General features: G+C 41.9%; 1 protein-coding gene across 2 annotated transcripts in view; it reads right to left on the minus strand.

Moving 5' to 3' along the window:
• Nucleotides 1-16,002, minus strand: part of Clvs1 (clavesin 1) — a 171,052-nt gene that overhangs the window by 81,434 nt on the left and 73,616 nt on the right. For both annotated transcript variants that reach the window (XM_048420103.3, XM_085677023.2), the window contains exon 3: nt 3,774-3,948. In XM_048420103.3, coding sequence (XP_048276060.1) covers nt 3,774-3,948 — 175 coding nt within the window. The remainder of the gene's footprint in view (nt 1-3,773; nt 3,949-16,002) is intronic.

Raw genomic sequence — 16,002 nt, forward strand, 5'->3', positions numbered from 1 at the left:
GACAACTGTAGAAGAAATGGACTATCTTTTCTATTACTCTGATTCAAATCTGTCTGAAAGAAGTTGATTGAAAGTTGACCGAGAGCTACAAAAACATCTTTAATACAAAAATGAACCACATCATACATTTTGAGCAAGGAGTTAACGACTTGATAAACTTTCTAGGTTAACTGCAAAATAATGATATGGACATAGAAATGAGAGAAAAAAATAAAAGAGAAACCAGACCAGAGCAAAAAGCAAAAACGCAAACATTTCGCTGGGCAATGGCGGTGCAGGCCTTTAATCTTTAATCCCATCACTCAGGAGACAGAGGCAGCCAGATCTCTGAGTTCGAGGCCAGCCTGGTCTACAGAGCAAATTCCAGGACAGGTTCCAAAGCTACAAGTGAAACACTGTGTCAAAAAAACAAAACAAAACAAACAAACAAAAAACATTTCTAGAACTTCTTCAACTGAGTAAAGAACAGGCTTCTCTAAATCCACACAAATATTTGAATCCGAGACAAGACATTTTGTAATACCCCCTGCCCCTTGACAAGTGTCTATAGATTTCCATCAGTGAAGCACAGTGAACTTTCTGAGTATATGAGTTGGCTGCACATTGAGAAAGACCTGGCATTGACTGTAAGACTTGTGCTGCAATGACTGACAAGAAAAAACTTCAAAACTTAATTTTGAAAACATTACAGATCTCAAGAGCAGGACTTTGATGTATGGCTCCTCTGACAGAATTCCCAGGATCACTAGGAGTCTTACTACGCTGTGGGAAAATGATCATGTGCAAATAGCTCTGAATTTGAGTAAAATGTAGCATTTCTAATTAACAGATGCAATGATTGTTTAAGAATCTTAGACAATATTGTCAGGATTTAAAAATCAGGGAAAACAGAGAGAGAAAGAAAGGGCATAGGTGGGTGAGGATGGAGAGGATCTGAGAGGATTAGAGGGGCGAGAAACTGTGTTCAAAAATATACAATATTTTAGTAGAGAAAGATCAGGGAAAAAAGACATGAGTTCTCAAAGATTATGTTTTAACTAAAATTCTTTGAGAAGCAATCTTCAGATTGTTAAATAAACTGGAACAGGTTAGTAATCTCAAAAATGTGTTTCCTTGAAGGTTTTTCCAAAAAGAAGAGTATGCTGTAGACTTCTACTGGCATCCTGTCCTAGATGGAGGAGCTGTACCTTAACCCAGCTTCCTTGGGACCATGCTCTTCCTTCTTCATGCAGGGTCTATCACTTTCTCAGGGCCCCTGTGCACAAGTAGACAGAGCTGTGACCCGATTTAGACTGTTTGAATTCAGAATGGTCTGAGGCTTTCTCATAATCAGAGTGGCTTTTCTTGCCCTTGATGTGGGAGGTCCTTTTGTCTAGGTGTTGCTTTTATTGGTTAATGAATAAAGAAACTGCCTTGGCCTATTGATAGGGCAGAGCTTAGGTAGGTGGGGAAAACTGGACTGAATGCTGGGAGAAGGAAGGCAGAGAGAGAGACTCCATGGAGCTGCAGCCAGAGATAGACATGCTGAAACTTTGTTGGTAGGCCATGACTTTGTGGTGATATGCATATTAAAATAAACAGCTTAAATTAAGATGCAAGAGTTAGCCAATAAGAAGCTAGAACTAATGGACTAAGCAGTGTTTTAATTAATACAGATTTTATGTGATTATTTCGGTTCGGGGGGCCGGGATGAACAAGCAGCTCTCTCCCAACACTGGCCCATAAAAAGAGGCTCTGGAGATCAGGTGAACACACACCTTTTCCCCTCTGACTCCAATCTCACAAATCTCTCCTCATCCCAGGAGAGGTTACCCCTTAATTGGAGCTGAGGAATGCTGTGGAATTCATCTTGGACCCCGATGCGTGTAAAGTGAAGGTCTACATGGGATACATCCCGAGCCACCAAGCTTCCTGGGGTATTTCCTGGGACAATAGCTCAGCTTCTTGGATGGCTTCACTCACATGCACTGACTCAGGTCAGGAAGATGAGCACCAGCCCAGTAAGGCTAACAGGCCTGCGCTGCAATCCACACGTTTTTCAGATAGAGAAACTGGAACATGGGGTTGACTAAAGGGCATTTTCTCCCCAGGGAAGAACATCATAAAAAAGGAATAAAAGTTAAATCGCAGCAACTCACATACTTAAAACCATCTCTTTAAAAGAAAAATAGAAACTTGTACAGAAATTCCTAGAGATAATGGCCAGTCTAATTATGTGCGTGAGCTAAATCTTGCAGCTTACACTAATGCTTAAATTCTCCTTTAACGAAAGGTTAGAGAGAGAAGATCTACTCAGGGCTGAGAGAAGGAGGTGGGGAAGCTGCTAGAGGCAACGCAACTGATGGTGAAGAAGGCCAGTCTGTCACTTTAAGCAGAGCAGGGACACTGTATGCAGTCTGTTACCATGCAAAGTTACCTAAACTGTGCCCACAATACACAAGGACAGTTCAGCATTCTTGGGACCCTGTGCGTGGGACGCACCTCCTCGGAAATGTCAGCTCTACTCCTCTGGGGAACAGGAAACTGTTTTAATGACATAAAATCCATTCAATTGGCATATGTTCCTCAGAGGTCTGTGAGGGCTGTATTTGGAGGCTAAATAAGAACATGTCACAGCTGAAGAAATGGAGTCATCGGTTCCTTGTGGTGCCCAGATATCGTGGGTGGTGGAACTCCTGAATTCTGACGATCAAGAGGAAAGTCTCTATGGTCTGTATGTTGCTGTGCAGCTACATATTACGTCTGTATGTTGCTGTGTAGCTACGCATTAGGTCTATATGTTGCTGTGCAGCTACACATTACGTCTGTATGTTGCTGTGCAGCTACACATTAGGTCTGTATGTTGCTGTGCAGCTACACATTACGCCTGTATGTTGCTGTGCAGCTACACATTACGTCTGTATGTTGCTGTGCAGCTACACATTAGGTCTGTATGTTGCTGTGTAGCTACACATTAGTTCTGTATGTTGCTGTGCAGCTACACATTACGTCTGTATGTTGCTACACAGCTACACATTAGGGAACTAGTCGCTGCTTTGAGTAAATCTTTCTATCAAATTAAGACGGGATGTGAGTTTTATCTATGCTGATGTTTGACGGCCTCTAAATTATGCGTTTAATTCTGTATTTGATCACGTGCTACCTAAGGAGGCTAAGCACCATTTCCGAGTTAGCCATTTTTCCTAGAAACACTGACCCTTAAAAGGCTCACTGTTCCGGGAGATAAGGGGATGCCAAAGGTCCCCGAAAATTGCTCTAAACAAAATCTCTTCCTCAAAGGACACACTCTGACAACATGTCATGTAAACTGCCTGCTGAGCTTCACCGACTTCCTTTGTTTACAGGGACGCAATCTACTTTAATACCAACACTGCAGTACCGAGCCCTCTGGGAAGTCAAGGTCCACGGGGCTCAAAATGCTTCTGGAGACCCAGGGAAGCCCCCACGCCATCTCTGCAGGATAAGATCACAAAGCGGATGCTTCTTAGCTATCATTTTGTGACCTCCATGGATTTGGGCAAACATTTTCAGACTCTAGTCATTATTGTTCTGGCAGGCAATTTGGGCATGGAGCAACAGCAATTTAATGCGATTAATGAAAATGAAGGCTAATTAGGAAAAAAAACAACAAACATTTAAGCTCAGGCTGAGGTGAAAATACGGAACACTCACGGATAAATTTTATTCACTCCAAAGGACAGATAATACTTGGGTTGCGGTAATTAGGCAACGTACAGTCAAACACATGGAGCATTGCATCTTGTTGAACGTACCTGCAACCCTTCAATGGCCAGTTTAAGGATAGAAGGTGTCAATTTGGAGGCTTGTTTGAAGGAAAAATTACTCCAGTCTATAATTAGAATGAAACCATTGATCTGAAGTTCAGGATCTTCAATAAGGACTTCCAAAGACAGCAGAATGGCGCGAAGGATGTCTGTGAAGGAGTTCCTGTGACCAGAACAGAAAGGAGAGCATGTGTGAGTCTAGAGAGCTGACAGATGGCACATGGTGTCGTGACTCTGTCGTCCTTGCCCTGCAGCTCCACGACCCCTGCATGCAGTGTCACGTTGAGGTTCTAATACACAGAACGAATGAAAATAATTTGCTGAACGTCCAAAAACAATGCTTCAACGTGGCGAGATGGGTGCACCCCCTTGATTTGGTCACAACAGCATCTTAGATTTCATGAACATCCTTCTGCATCCCATGGCTCTCTGCTCTGCTTCCCTGGTGTCATTGTCCATACCTTGCAGAAACACATCCCTGCCCCCCACACTCTGATAACCACGGGTAGGGGCTGTGTTCCAAGCCTGGCAGTATCTTCAGCACCTAGGCTCTCAATGAATCATTGACGAACAAATGGAGAGAAACCTCAATCCCAGAAGCTTATTCAAACTTAATATCTCTTATGTCTTTTTGTATGCTAGAACCCTGGAGAGAGTATAAAAAAGGCCATGCTATTGTGGCTATGGTTTCAGTTTTGATTCATGGGTAGCAAAAAAATAAAGCAGGAAGAACAACTTATTTTCATTTAAGGACTACAGGTTGTGATGCAGAAGGGAAATCACTTCGAGCACAACAGTAGCTATGACAACGGGCAGATGAATCCAAACAAGGGTGATACTTCTCGAGGGCTGTGTATAAGCCCACATCACAGGTCCAAATCACTCCTGGTTTTCATTTACATAGTTTTCAGACATGATGAAATGATCATATAGGTGCTTGCAAATGAGGTGAACTGAAAGACTTATTTTTATAAGCAGTGTCTTTGATAAACTAGAAGCCTGGATGTCAAGCATAATTCTATGACTTCCTTCGGGCCTTCATTCAAACCAGGAGCTTGGTCACGGGAAGTCACTGTCAAATATTGGATTCCTGAGATGATCAGGGTGGTTCTGAATCCTGACCGTAACGCCTGCAGAATAGAGTCTGAGCATCTGTGATTGATTAGTAGGCCAGTGTCGTATTCCACCTGTTACAAGCTCAGAGTTCTCTTTCATGCTAAAAGTTTTGTTAGTGAACTCCATCTCTACTTCCAAAGATACTAGTTGGTGGGGGCTGGAAATGAGCTGAGAGGGGTTGGTGTCACTTGCTCGGTCTAGAAAGAGTGTGTGAAGGGATGATGGCTTGTGACAAACCTTAAGTGAAAAGGCTTTGGATAGGTAATTCCAATAATAAAGAATGAAATATGTCAGAACTGAAGAGACATCTAAATAAAAAAAAATAATAAGCAGCCCACTCCATTTCTGCTCTTCATGAAAGGTCTTTTCTCTCTGATACCAAGTTAAAATGTCCCTTCAATCTACCGACGTAGATCAGACCTGGCATATGGGGTCGGGTAAGCGCTCAGAGCTACCCACATCATCACTTTCAGCTGTGCAAACCTGATGCTTGTGGACCCGTGTGCCCTCTAGATGGAAATGGTAGCTCTTGGTACTCTTAGCGTTACTGTTTTCCTTTTAAAAGCAGCCTATTTTAGAGATACCACGGTCTTAGAAACTTAGGGTAAGTTTAAATGAAGTTTAATTTGCATGTGGCTTAGATTTCGGTTTACGTAGTCACCAGACAACTTACTTAAGTCAGATACATACCTTTGTCTTATGAAGAAATATTGATTTAAGGAGAACATGGAACAAAAACTATGTGTTTAGGTGATTTCAACTGGTAGCATAAACGTATCGAGCGGCAAGCTGGAAATGGTCACTGGAGACCAGTGAATCTGAGCTTGGATAAGCTTTCTTAAGAAGAGAAAAGCAAGAAATACAACTACGGCTGAGAATCCGAGTCCTACAGAAACTCTATATACAATGATACAAAAGGTGGAGGGAGGAGAATTTAAGAAACGACGGAAGGTGGAAAGATCAAGACAGGGTGGCTTAATACAAAGAAGAAAATGGTCTCATGAAGGGAAATCTGTTTTTCTGTATCACTGACCCTGAATTCTCATGGCCTACCTACTCACCGAGGCCATAGTTCCTTATCTATGTGATTTGCCTTGATTAATGGCATATAGACAGACAAAAAAAGTTTGCCAGTTTTTAGCCTTGTTCTTCAAGGACCTGACATGCCATTTTGTTCTCCTCCCTTTTTACTAATGTACCAGTCAAACCATACGTACTACAGCTAGAATGATGGACTGAGGATCAGACACACGGGACCCTGAAACTCTGTTGCCTGTCAGATCTCCAAAAGGAAGCAGAGAGACCTGTCTCAGCCTTACCTAGATAAACTCCCCACGGGCAGAGGAACAGGAATAAACAATTTTTTCTAAACTACTGGGTGTTGGCATAGTTTGCTATGCATCAATTACTGTCCAAGACAAGAGGGTGGTTTTGAAAGCCAGGACAACAGCAAGGTTAAGGAGAACGGGAAAGGAAAAGAGACCAACATGGTCACAGTAGGTCTTCTTGTTTAGCTGTTGGCTTGATTGATTTTATGAGACTGAGTTCTGCTATGAATCCCAGAATAGCCTCAAATTCCCAGTCTGACTATCTGTGTCTCCCAAGGGTTGGGAAGATAGGTGTGAACCACTATTTCCAGCCACAGAGTGCATTCTGAGGGAGCATTGGGAGAGCACTTTAGTCGATGGTTGAAGATAGGAACTGGTAATTATGGAGCTATTTAGTAAATTAACTCTTCTCTACCCGACTCTACTTCTTAAGTAAGAGCTATACCTCCTTCATGCCATAGTCACTTGTGTCCATTTGTAGCAAAGACCGGAGTTTAAAGCAGGCATCAGCATAAGAACGATGCTACACACGTGAGAGGACCCCAGGAGTAAAGGAAAAGGCTTGTGGACTGGGTTTCCATTCCAAGCACCCACATGACAACTAACAACTGTTTGTAACTCAAACATCTGACACCCTCACACAGAAGTATACACAGGGAAAAAAAATCAATGTCAAATGTTTATGGGCTTAACTTTTATAGATGACATGGTGGGCAGGGCTGTGCAGATGAACGGGTGTGAGGAGGCTTCTCTGGAACTGGAAAGGGGCCTTGCCACTTCCCTTAGCTGGAAATACACCCTCCGTTTCCTGAATTCTTGGCTTCCTCCTCTAAATTTCCCATTCTCATTTCTTTTTGTGATACACTTTACTTGTGGAAGACCCTTAGCTGTTTGGAATTTAAAGAAGCCACCAAACTAAATGATTTATGTAGATAATGTATCCTGAAGGATTTGAGTATAACTATCCACTCCATATATACTGGCTGAGCATGGAGACCCCTTTCTAAAGAGCAGTGTGAACTTTGGGGCCACAGCTTGACCCAGGGGACCAAGGTTGGTATCACCAGAGAGAAATCACAGAGTGTTTTGCTCTTGCTACGATGATAAAAATGGTGATCTATTTCTAGAACTGTCCTCCCCCGCATCATATTGCCAGACTAGTAACGAGGAAAGCACCAAACACATTTCACTTGAAGGACAGTCTAGGCAACAGACGACCACTCTTTCTCACGACTGTGAAGTATGTCAAAACCCACCTATATTCTGAGCAACTGTCACAGTCAAAAGGACGCTGATGTAACATGACAGCTAAATGTAGCCCGGCTTCTTGAGTGAGATCCTGAGACAGAGAGACATTGGCCATCTGACTGATGTGTGGAACAGCGAACAGCAATGGCTTCATTTGGCTCCTTACTTGAAACAATACTGCAGACTAAGGCGCTAATCCCGACAAGCCAGTTGCACACAGCACACAGAGCAACTCTCTGTGGCTCCCTCAACATAATTTCTAAATCTAAAATTGTTACCAATACAATGATCTTTAATAAAACAAGCTTTCTGGTGCTTGGCGCTCGTCACCACGAGCCTTCATGCTCTAATAAGGTTTCTAGACAAACCAAAATGACCATTAACGATTCAACTTAAGGCAAATGGTGGTCGTAAGAACAAAAGCCATTTTCGGAGTGTCTTTGCCAGATGAACTGGTGTAGGCATGGGTTGTTTAACTCTAATAACCCAGATAAAAGAGATTATCTCTTGCCTGCAATCACAATTAGATCAGACTATTTTAGTATGTGTTTCGGAATGAAATAACAGATGAAAATTGGTATTTACATGTCATTCATCCCTTTCATCATTTGCATAGCTTTTGTGTCGTCAGGGTTTAGTGTGACATTTTTAACCTCACCCGAAAGCGCTGTGTGAGCTGCAAATTGCCGTTGAAATGTAAGGAATTATCCTAAAAAGGGAAAGCTTTGAAATTTCCCCATAAGGATTTTAATTAACTAGGCCTTAGCAGCAGGTTTTTCATGGTGCTTCATCATCATACTGAGACCGCCTACTGACTGTGAATACAGCTCCTCGTAAGGGTCTCGTGTTGTGTTTATGGTTTTATTGTTGCTCCATGCCACCACTTTAGGCTCACAATCTACTGCAAGGGAGAGACAAAACAGTGGGAAATAGCAGTCACCAATTAGAAAAGGGTTAGCTTTCAGGAACTAACTCATTTGTCTTGACTTTGGATGAGAGATTCTAGGACTTCAGTCCCAGTCTTGACCCCTATAAGAAAAGGAGGGCATGTGTAAGCGGATGACCGTGCAGAGGAGTGGTGGGATCATAAATAATCCTTGTTCTCAGGAAAAATGGGAGAGAACGTCTCTGTCAGATCTACAACCGCAGTGCATATCCCTGCAGTAATCTTTCTGTTGTAGCAAGAAGTCATTAATATTTGGAATTAAAGCTCTCATGCAAATTCTAATAATTACTAAACAATGTGACTTTATGTCTTCACATATATACATATACATGCATACATTATATATATATTTTTTTTTTCCTTAAGATTTTCAAGGTCACAATAAGCCATGTCAGGCATGGTTCTCATCCAGGTACCTATGTCTTAGTCACAGATCGAGAAATGATTATGTATGCACTCTTCTGTATTTCCATTTAAGACTGCCTTCAAGCTAACCATGATCTTAACTGACAGTGAGGCCTCGGGCAACCAGGAGAAGGCATACTCAGTGGAGTCCCTCTGGTTTGGCCCCCAGGCAAACAGAGCCCTATTTGAGAGGACGGCAAAGTGGACTGTACCCTAGGGAGGGGCCTCTTCCACTTCCCACGTATGCAGACACCCACAGAGAACCATGCTCATGGGGGGGGGCAGCTTCTTGTTTCTCCACGTGGAAGCTTCTTTTTCTGTAAATGACTTTGCAATGAGAAACGTGCACTAGGTATTTTTGAATGGGGGGGGGGAAGCATCTGTGCTGCGTGAGGTCTGGGGCTACCCTTCCTGGTCACCATGTTTTAGTGCTGGCAGAACAATGGGAAGTAGGCAAAACTCAAGTTTATTGAGCTCAAGCGAGCCTGCTCCTTCCTCTTTCAGGCCCAAGAGTCTTTGGAAAATGGTCTGGAATTCGGGTGGCACAGTCTCCTTGGTAGGTCTAACAGTTCCTATGTGATCTGGCAACGTCATTGCTCCATGTGCTATTGTCGTCCTAGGCCTACTAATCCTTACTCTTCAGTGTGACAATGGAAAGCAACAGTGCTGGAGTTCTAAAAATATTAGTGTCGAGAAGGTTGCTAACAGAAACAATGTGACATGAACACAATTTTAATCTTAACTTTACTCTCCTAAAGTTGAGCTAGAAACTCAAACTCTCCTAAATAAGAGAAGAGAACAGAATCCTAGATTCTACCCATGGTCTGATAGGATTATCTTCTCAAAAGAATAAAGAAAGGAAGAGAAGAAGTGAGAGAGGAGCATACCAAGGAAATGAAGAAAACTTTACAAATACTTATCATTTCTTTTAGTTTCATGCTGTTTGGTAAGTATAGAAAAGTTTGGAGTTTGTGTTAGCTTAAGGATAAGATTCCTTGCAATACCAGAATAAATTGCTCCTTGCTATGAGTAATCACAGTATGAGAAACCCAGCCTTCAGAGCTGTAGTCTCAGGTGGGATAATGTCTTGAATACCATGTAACATCTTATAGAACACAATGCCAAGACACAGAATGTAGCATTGTAGAAAAGAGGCAAGTTAGTGTTTTATCTACTTTCTTCATTTTTGGTTCAGTTCAGATTACAGAAATCTGACTTAGTTTGTTGTTGGTTGAAAAAAAAACAACTAGAGTCAGTGCTGAAGTTTTCTGTATAAAGTATGACAGCAATCCTTTGCCACAACCCAACCACTGTTTTCTGAAGACAATACAGTCAAACCTGATAACGGGGCCCTGATTTGAAATACTGCAGACAGAGGAGGTGATACAGGTATTGTGAAGATAGAAAGGAAAATGGGAGGGGCTCTCATTGTGGAAGAGGGAGTGTTGTCCCAGTGAGAGGAAGGTGTGATAAACAACATTAAGGATGTTTGAAAAGTCCATAGGGAAACATTTTACAAGCTTATGCAAAAATATATACCTATCAAAACTCCTAGTCCTAGGCATAGGTAGCTCTTGAATTGTTGGTCAATGTTGGGGAAGGTGTCCAAGAAATTCCCACAACAACATTAGGCCATTGTTATCCTTGTTGCTTCCCAGGGGTTGGAGATGAGGCCTTGTTGCTGAAGATACTGCATACTCTGGACACAGAACTTGGAGGACTCAAACTGTAATTCATCTAGAAGCCTCCTCCATGAAGGCTAGCTCCCATGGTATGTGCAAGCTGCCAAGAGGGGAAAGCAATTGATAATTCTATCCCTCTGTAAAACTAGTAAACTCCAACAATGACCAGCTTGTCAAGATATCCCTAATCACATAGCAGTGGAACTATCATCCTTAGGGAAGCCAGGAGATGTCTAATTGAACTTGAGGCCCATTAGATGTGAGGGAATTTATAGCAGGTACTGTAAGCCTAGACAACTATCTATGGCTGGAGGGGTCACAGACCTAGAGGAGAACTTACTACTACTGTTTTCCTAAACCAACCACATTCCTAGGTGGTTTCTAAATGCTTAGCCTTATACTCACAGATGTAACCCATCTCCTTCTATTAAAAGGTGCTGGCTGGCCTGATCTTGGGCAGCTGTTCTGCAGGCAGCCTTAGCTGCTGCGAGGTCATGAATGCAATGATCCTGTGGTTCTCACCCCTCAGAAAAAAGCTTTCTTTGTAGCAGACACAGACTACTATAGAGAGCCATGACTGGGGAAAACCCAGATAATGAGGTTTGCGGGGACTTGTCGTGGGTCCTAAGCCCGGATTAGCGCGGCTCTCAGTGCTCATCAGAGCAGTTTCTTTGTGCAGCGGATAGAAATTAACACGGAAAGTCCTACCTGGCCAAAGAGCGAGGAGTAGGTAACTGTGGGATGCTTAGTCAGAAATGAATCATCTACATCACACCCCACCCTAAGGCTCATGGACCATTGAGAAAATGGAGGTGAAAATATTATACAAGCCAGAGGTCGTGGAGGACTAGAGAAAACAGCATCTTGTGGCTATGGCAGGACCATTTCACCCATCAGCTCACAGCCCCTGCGGGTACCTGTACAGAACCTGCCCATGAGCAAGCTGGTGAGCATTCTAGAATGGAGTGGGAAGGGTTCATGAGCTCCTAGCTCTAAGGAGCTATGGATATTTGATGGTTTCTGGGGGAGAGTCGTTTTTTTTTAAAGTGTGTGCCTGGCCCCACACCCAGAAGAATATGAACAACATTAATTAGAGTTGATGGGCCATTGAATTTAACAAAGACATGAAGTTGGAAGGTGGAGAGATAGCGGTATATGTGGGAGGAGTTAAAGGAAGGTTCTGAGAATGAATATGATTAAAATGTATATAGAGTATATGAACTTTCAAAAACAATAAAAGTATGTCAGTGCAGATAATACGTGAGCATAGGGTGCCTATCTTCAATGGGTGTGTCTATACCAAAAACTCAAAGAATGTTATAGGAAGGCCGAAAGATTGCGAGAGCCAGAGAACCAGAATGCCTACCGTCTAGATAATGTTTAGGCACGACAGAGATGTTGCACTCATGAAATCTCGACAATGTGGCTGCCTAAACAAGATCAAAATAATGACACCAGTTAAGCTGTCAGTGTAGATGGAGAGGATTTCACATGGCCACACCCTAAATGAAGAGATACAGGCAATCAACGGCTGTTGAGAGGAGAATCAGTCTTCCGTGGACACAAACCCCATGATGGGCTACCCAATCCATAGCAGTCATCTCTAAACATATGTTCTTACGACCAACATTAAGAAAGCTCAGTAGGTTTTTTTTAAAAAGCATGAATGCATAACAAAATAACTCTAGAAAAGGCCAGAAATATGAAGGAGAGGGAAAATGACTGAGAAGAGTCACAGGGAGGATGGAAACTACATAATTGTGATACTCATGTATGGTAGTCTCCAAACAATACAAATTTTAATTTTTGAAGTTTTAAATGAAAAGGAAAAAGAATAAAAGAATGCTAAGAAATATCAGGATAAAATACATTGTTTTGCCAGGCACTGGTGGCACATGCTATTAATCCCAGCACTCAGGAGGCAGAGACAGTCGGATCTCTGTGAATTTGAGGCCAGCCTGGTCTACAGAGTGAGTTCAAGGGCAGGCTCCAAATCTACACAGAAAAACCTTGCCTAGAGAAACAAACAAAAAAGAAAGAAAAAAAGGAAGAAAAAGAAAAGGAATAAAATTCATCATTCCTGCTTCCTGTACAATTGAATATTTGAGACTCTGCTATCTAAAAACAAAAAAAAAGTGAAGAAAATGCTCCTTCACTCATGCAAAGCAGAGAATAAGAAGAAATTTCTGCAGAGTAGCCTGGTGGACTCTACATCCCCTTCTAGAGACTGCAGAAGGCATGGTGTTCATCTCTGCCATTCAGAAAGATGCTTGAAATAAAGCACTTTGGATTCTAACCTGCTGTCTTCTTCTTTGCAATTGTTTACAAAACAAGAATACAAATGTGTGTGTGTGTGTGTGTGTGTGTGTGTGTGTGTGTGTGTGTGTGCACTTATGTGCCAATAATTTCACTTATGGTTAATTCTCTTTTGGATTAAATGAAGAGTAGTTTGAATTAAAAAACAACAACAACAGCAATATTTTGTCACATTTGGTCCTAGTCTTCCAAACCTTCCTAGCATTTCAGGGAAGGAAGTGACCATTAAATGTATTTCTCCACTTACTTCAGTCATCAGTCTGGTGCGTGATTAGCGAGCACATCAGCTTCTGATTCAATAGTTCCAATTAATGGTTAGTCATTGTCTTATTTTCCTTTTTTTTTTAGTAAAGAAATCTTTATTTTTCATATTATTCATTCTCACCATGGTTTTCCTTCTCTGAACTGCTCCCAGATCCTCCCACCCTCTCAAATCTATGCCCTTGCTTTCTCTCTTTAGGCAACAAACAGGCAAAAAACAACTATCAAGCAAACCAGAATCTGTTTAAAAAGAAGAAACATGCTTGCATGCAAGCACACACACACACAAAAATCAATAAAAACACAAAATAGGAAACAATAAAATACAATTAAAAGACCCCCCCCAAAAGACCCAAAATGCCCAAAGAGAGCAATATGAGATAAGATTAGGAAAACCTAAAGCTAATGACCTCCATGGGACCAGACCCAGGCCAGCAGCCTCTGCAGGAACAGGCCTAAGACAGGAACACCTGCAATAACAGGCCGAAGCTAGAGATCTCTGCCAGGGCAGGCCCAAGCCAGTCAGGAACCTCCACGGGACCAGGACCAGACCAGTGACATCCACTGGAGCAGGCCCGAGTGGGGATATGCTCAGGAGCAGGCCCAAGCCAGCTATCTCCATTGGAGCAGGCCCAAACTAGCCACCTACGTGGGACCAGGCCTGAGAGAGCAACTTCTGCTGGAGCAGGCATGAGTCAGCAACCTCCACAGGGGCAGGCCTTAAACAACCACTTCTGCAGGACCAGGCCTGACCCAGCAACCTCCATGGGAGTAGGCCTTAGACAATCACCTCTGTGAGACCACGCCTGAGCCAGGAACCTCCATGGGAGCAGGTCCCAAATGACCTCCAGGATGGCAGAGTGACCTCTGGGAACACCGAGCGACCTCTGGAAATGCTGAGTGACCTCCAGGATGACTGGTGCCATGGCCCTTACTCCTCAATAAGGAGCAACCATCTGAGCCTTGCGATTCACTGGCACCTGGAAGAGTCATCACCAAAAGCACAACCCCAACTACACCAATCAGAGGAAAAGATGGGTAGACAAGGTAAGAACACACTCAACATCACTAAGAGCAACAAAACACCAATGAAAACTAGTGACTCTAAAACAGCAAGACTTGAGCACACCCATACAGATGAAACAGAAGAAAATGACCTAAAAAATAACTTTAGGAGACTGTTTGAGGCCCTTAAGGAGGAAATAAAAAAATTCTCTCAAAGAAATGGAGGAAAAGACAAGCAAAATAATTGGAAGAAATCAACTAATCTCATAAAGAAAACCGAGAAAAAGCAATCAAACAGGTGAAAGAAATGATTCAAGACTTGCAAACTGAAATAGAAACAAGAAAGAAAACACAAACCATAGGAATTCCGGAAATGGAAAATATGGGAAAATGATCAGGAATCACAAATGCAAACAAAAACAGCAGAAGACAAGAGATGGGAGGGAGAATCTCAAGCGTTGAAGATATGATAGAGGAAATAGATTTATCAAAGAAAATGTTAACTCTATCAAAAATTTAACACAAAATATCCAGGAAGTATGGGACACCATGAAAAGACCAAACCTAATAATAATAGGGATAGAATAAGGAGAAGTCCGACTCAAATCCAAATGGATCAAAGACCTCATCATAATTAAACCAGTCACACTAAACCTCATAGAAGAAAAAGTGGGACATACACTTGAATGCATTGGCACAGGAGACCACATTCTAAATATAACCTCAGTGTCGCACAGATGCTGAGAGAACTATTAATAAATGGGACCTCCTGAATCTCAGAGGCTTCTGTAAAGCAAAGGATGTGATCAACAAGACAAAACAGCAGCCTACAGAAAGGGAAAAGATCTTCACCAATCTCACATCAGACAGAGGGCTGATCTTCAAAATACAAAGAACTCAAGAAACTTGGCATCATAAGAACAAATAATACAATAATAATTGTGGTACAGACCCAAACAGAGAACTCTCAACAGATGACTCTAAAATGTCTGAAAGACACTTAAGGAAATGTTCAACATCCTTAGCCAGCAGAGAACTGAAAATTAAAACAATTCTGACATTCTGTCTTACACCTATCAAAATGTCCAAGATCAAAAACACTAATGACAGCTTATGCTGGAGAGGATGCTGGTGGGAGTGCAAACTGATACAGTTGCTATGGAAATCAGTATAGCAATTTCTCAGAAAATTAGGAAACAACCTACCTCAACATCCAGCAATTTTGGCATATCCAAAATCCAGTTTTGGGCATATACCCAAAGGATACTCAATCATATACAAGGACATGTGCTCAACTATGTTCATAGCAGCATTATTTGTTATAGCCAGAATCTGGAAACAACCTAAATGTCCCTCAACTGAAGAATGGATAAAAAAGACATGATATATTTACACAATGGAGTACTACACAGCAGAAAAAAATGACATCTTAAAATTTGCGGGCTAATGGGTGGAGCTAGAAAACATCATATTGAGTAAGGTAACCCAGACCCAGAAAGGCAAATACCATATTTACTCACTCATAAGTGACTTTTAAACAAAAAAGCAAAGAAAAACCAGCCTACAGTTCATCATCCCAGAGATAACAATGAGGACCCTAAGAGATAACACACATGGATCTAGTCTATATGGGAAGTAGAAAAATACAAGATCTCCTGAGTTAATTGGGAGCGTGGGGATCATGGAGAGGGTACAAGGGGAGGGAGGAGATAAGGAGGGGACTGGAGAATAATACATAGCTCAATAAAAACAATAAAATAATGTCTTCTTTGTAAAAAATAAAATAAAAAGAAAGAAAGATTGGAAAAACCTAAAACTGAATAAGGGATCAGAATGCCTCTGTTCACAAAAGTAGTGAAGATCTATTTTGTGGATGACATAAGGGATTAAAGGGGTGTTTGTCCATTTTG

This window comes from Myodes glareolus, chromosome 16 (assembly GCF_982192425.1).
Source record: "Myodes glareolus chromosome 16, mMyoGla1.1, whole genome shotgun sequence".
Classification (NCBI taxonomy): Eukaryota; Metazoa; Chordata; class Mammalia; order Rodentia; family Cricetidae; genus Myodes; species Myodes glareolus.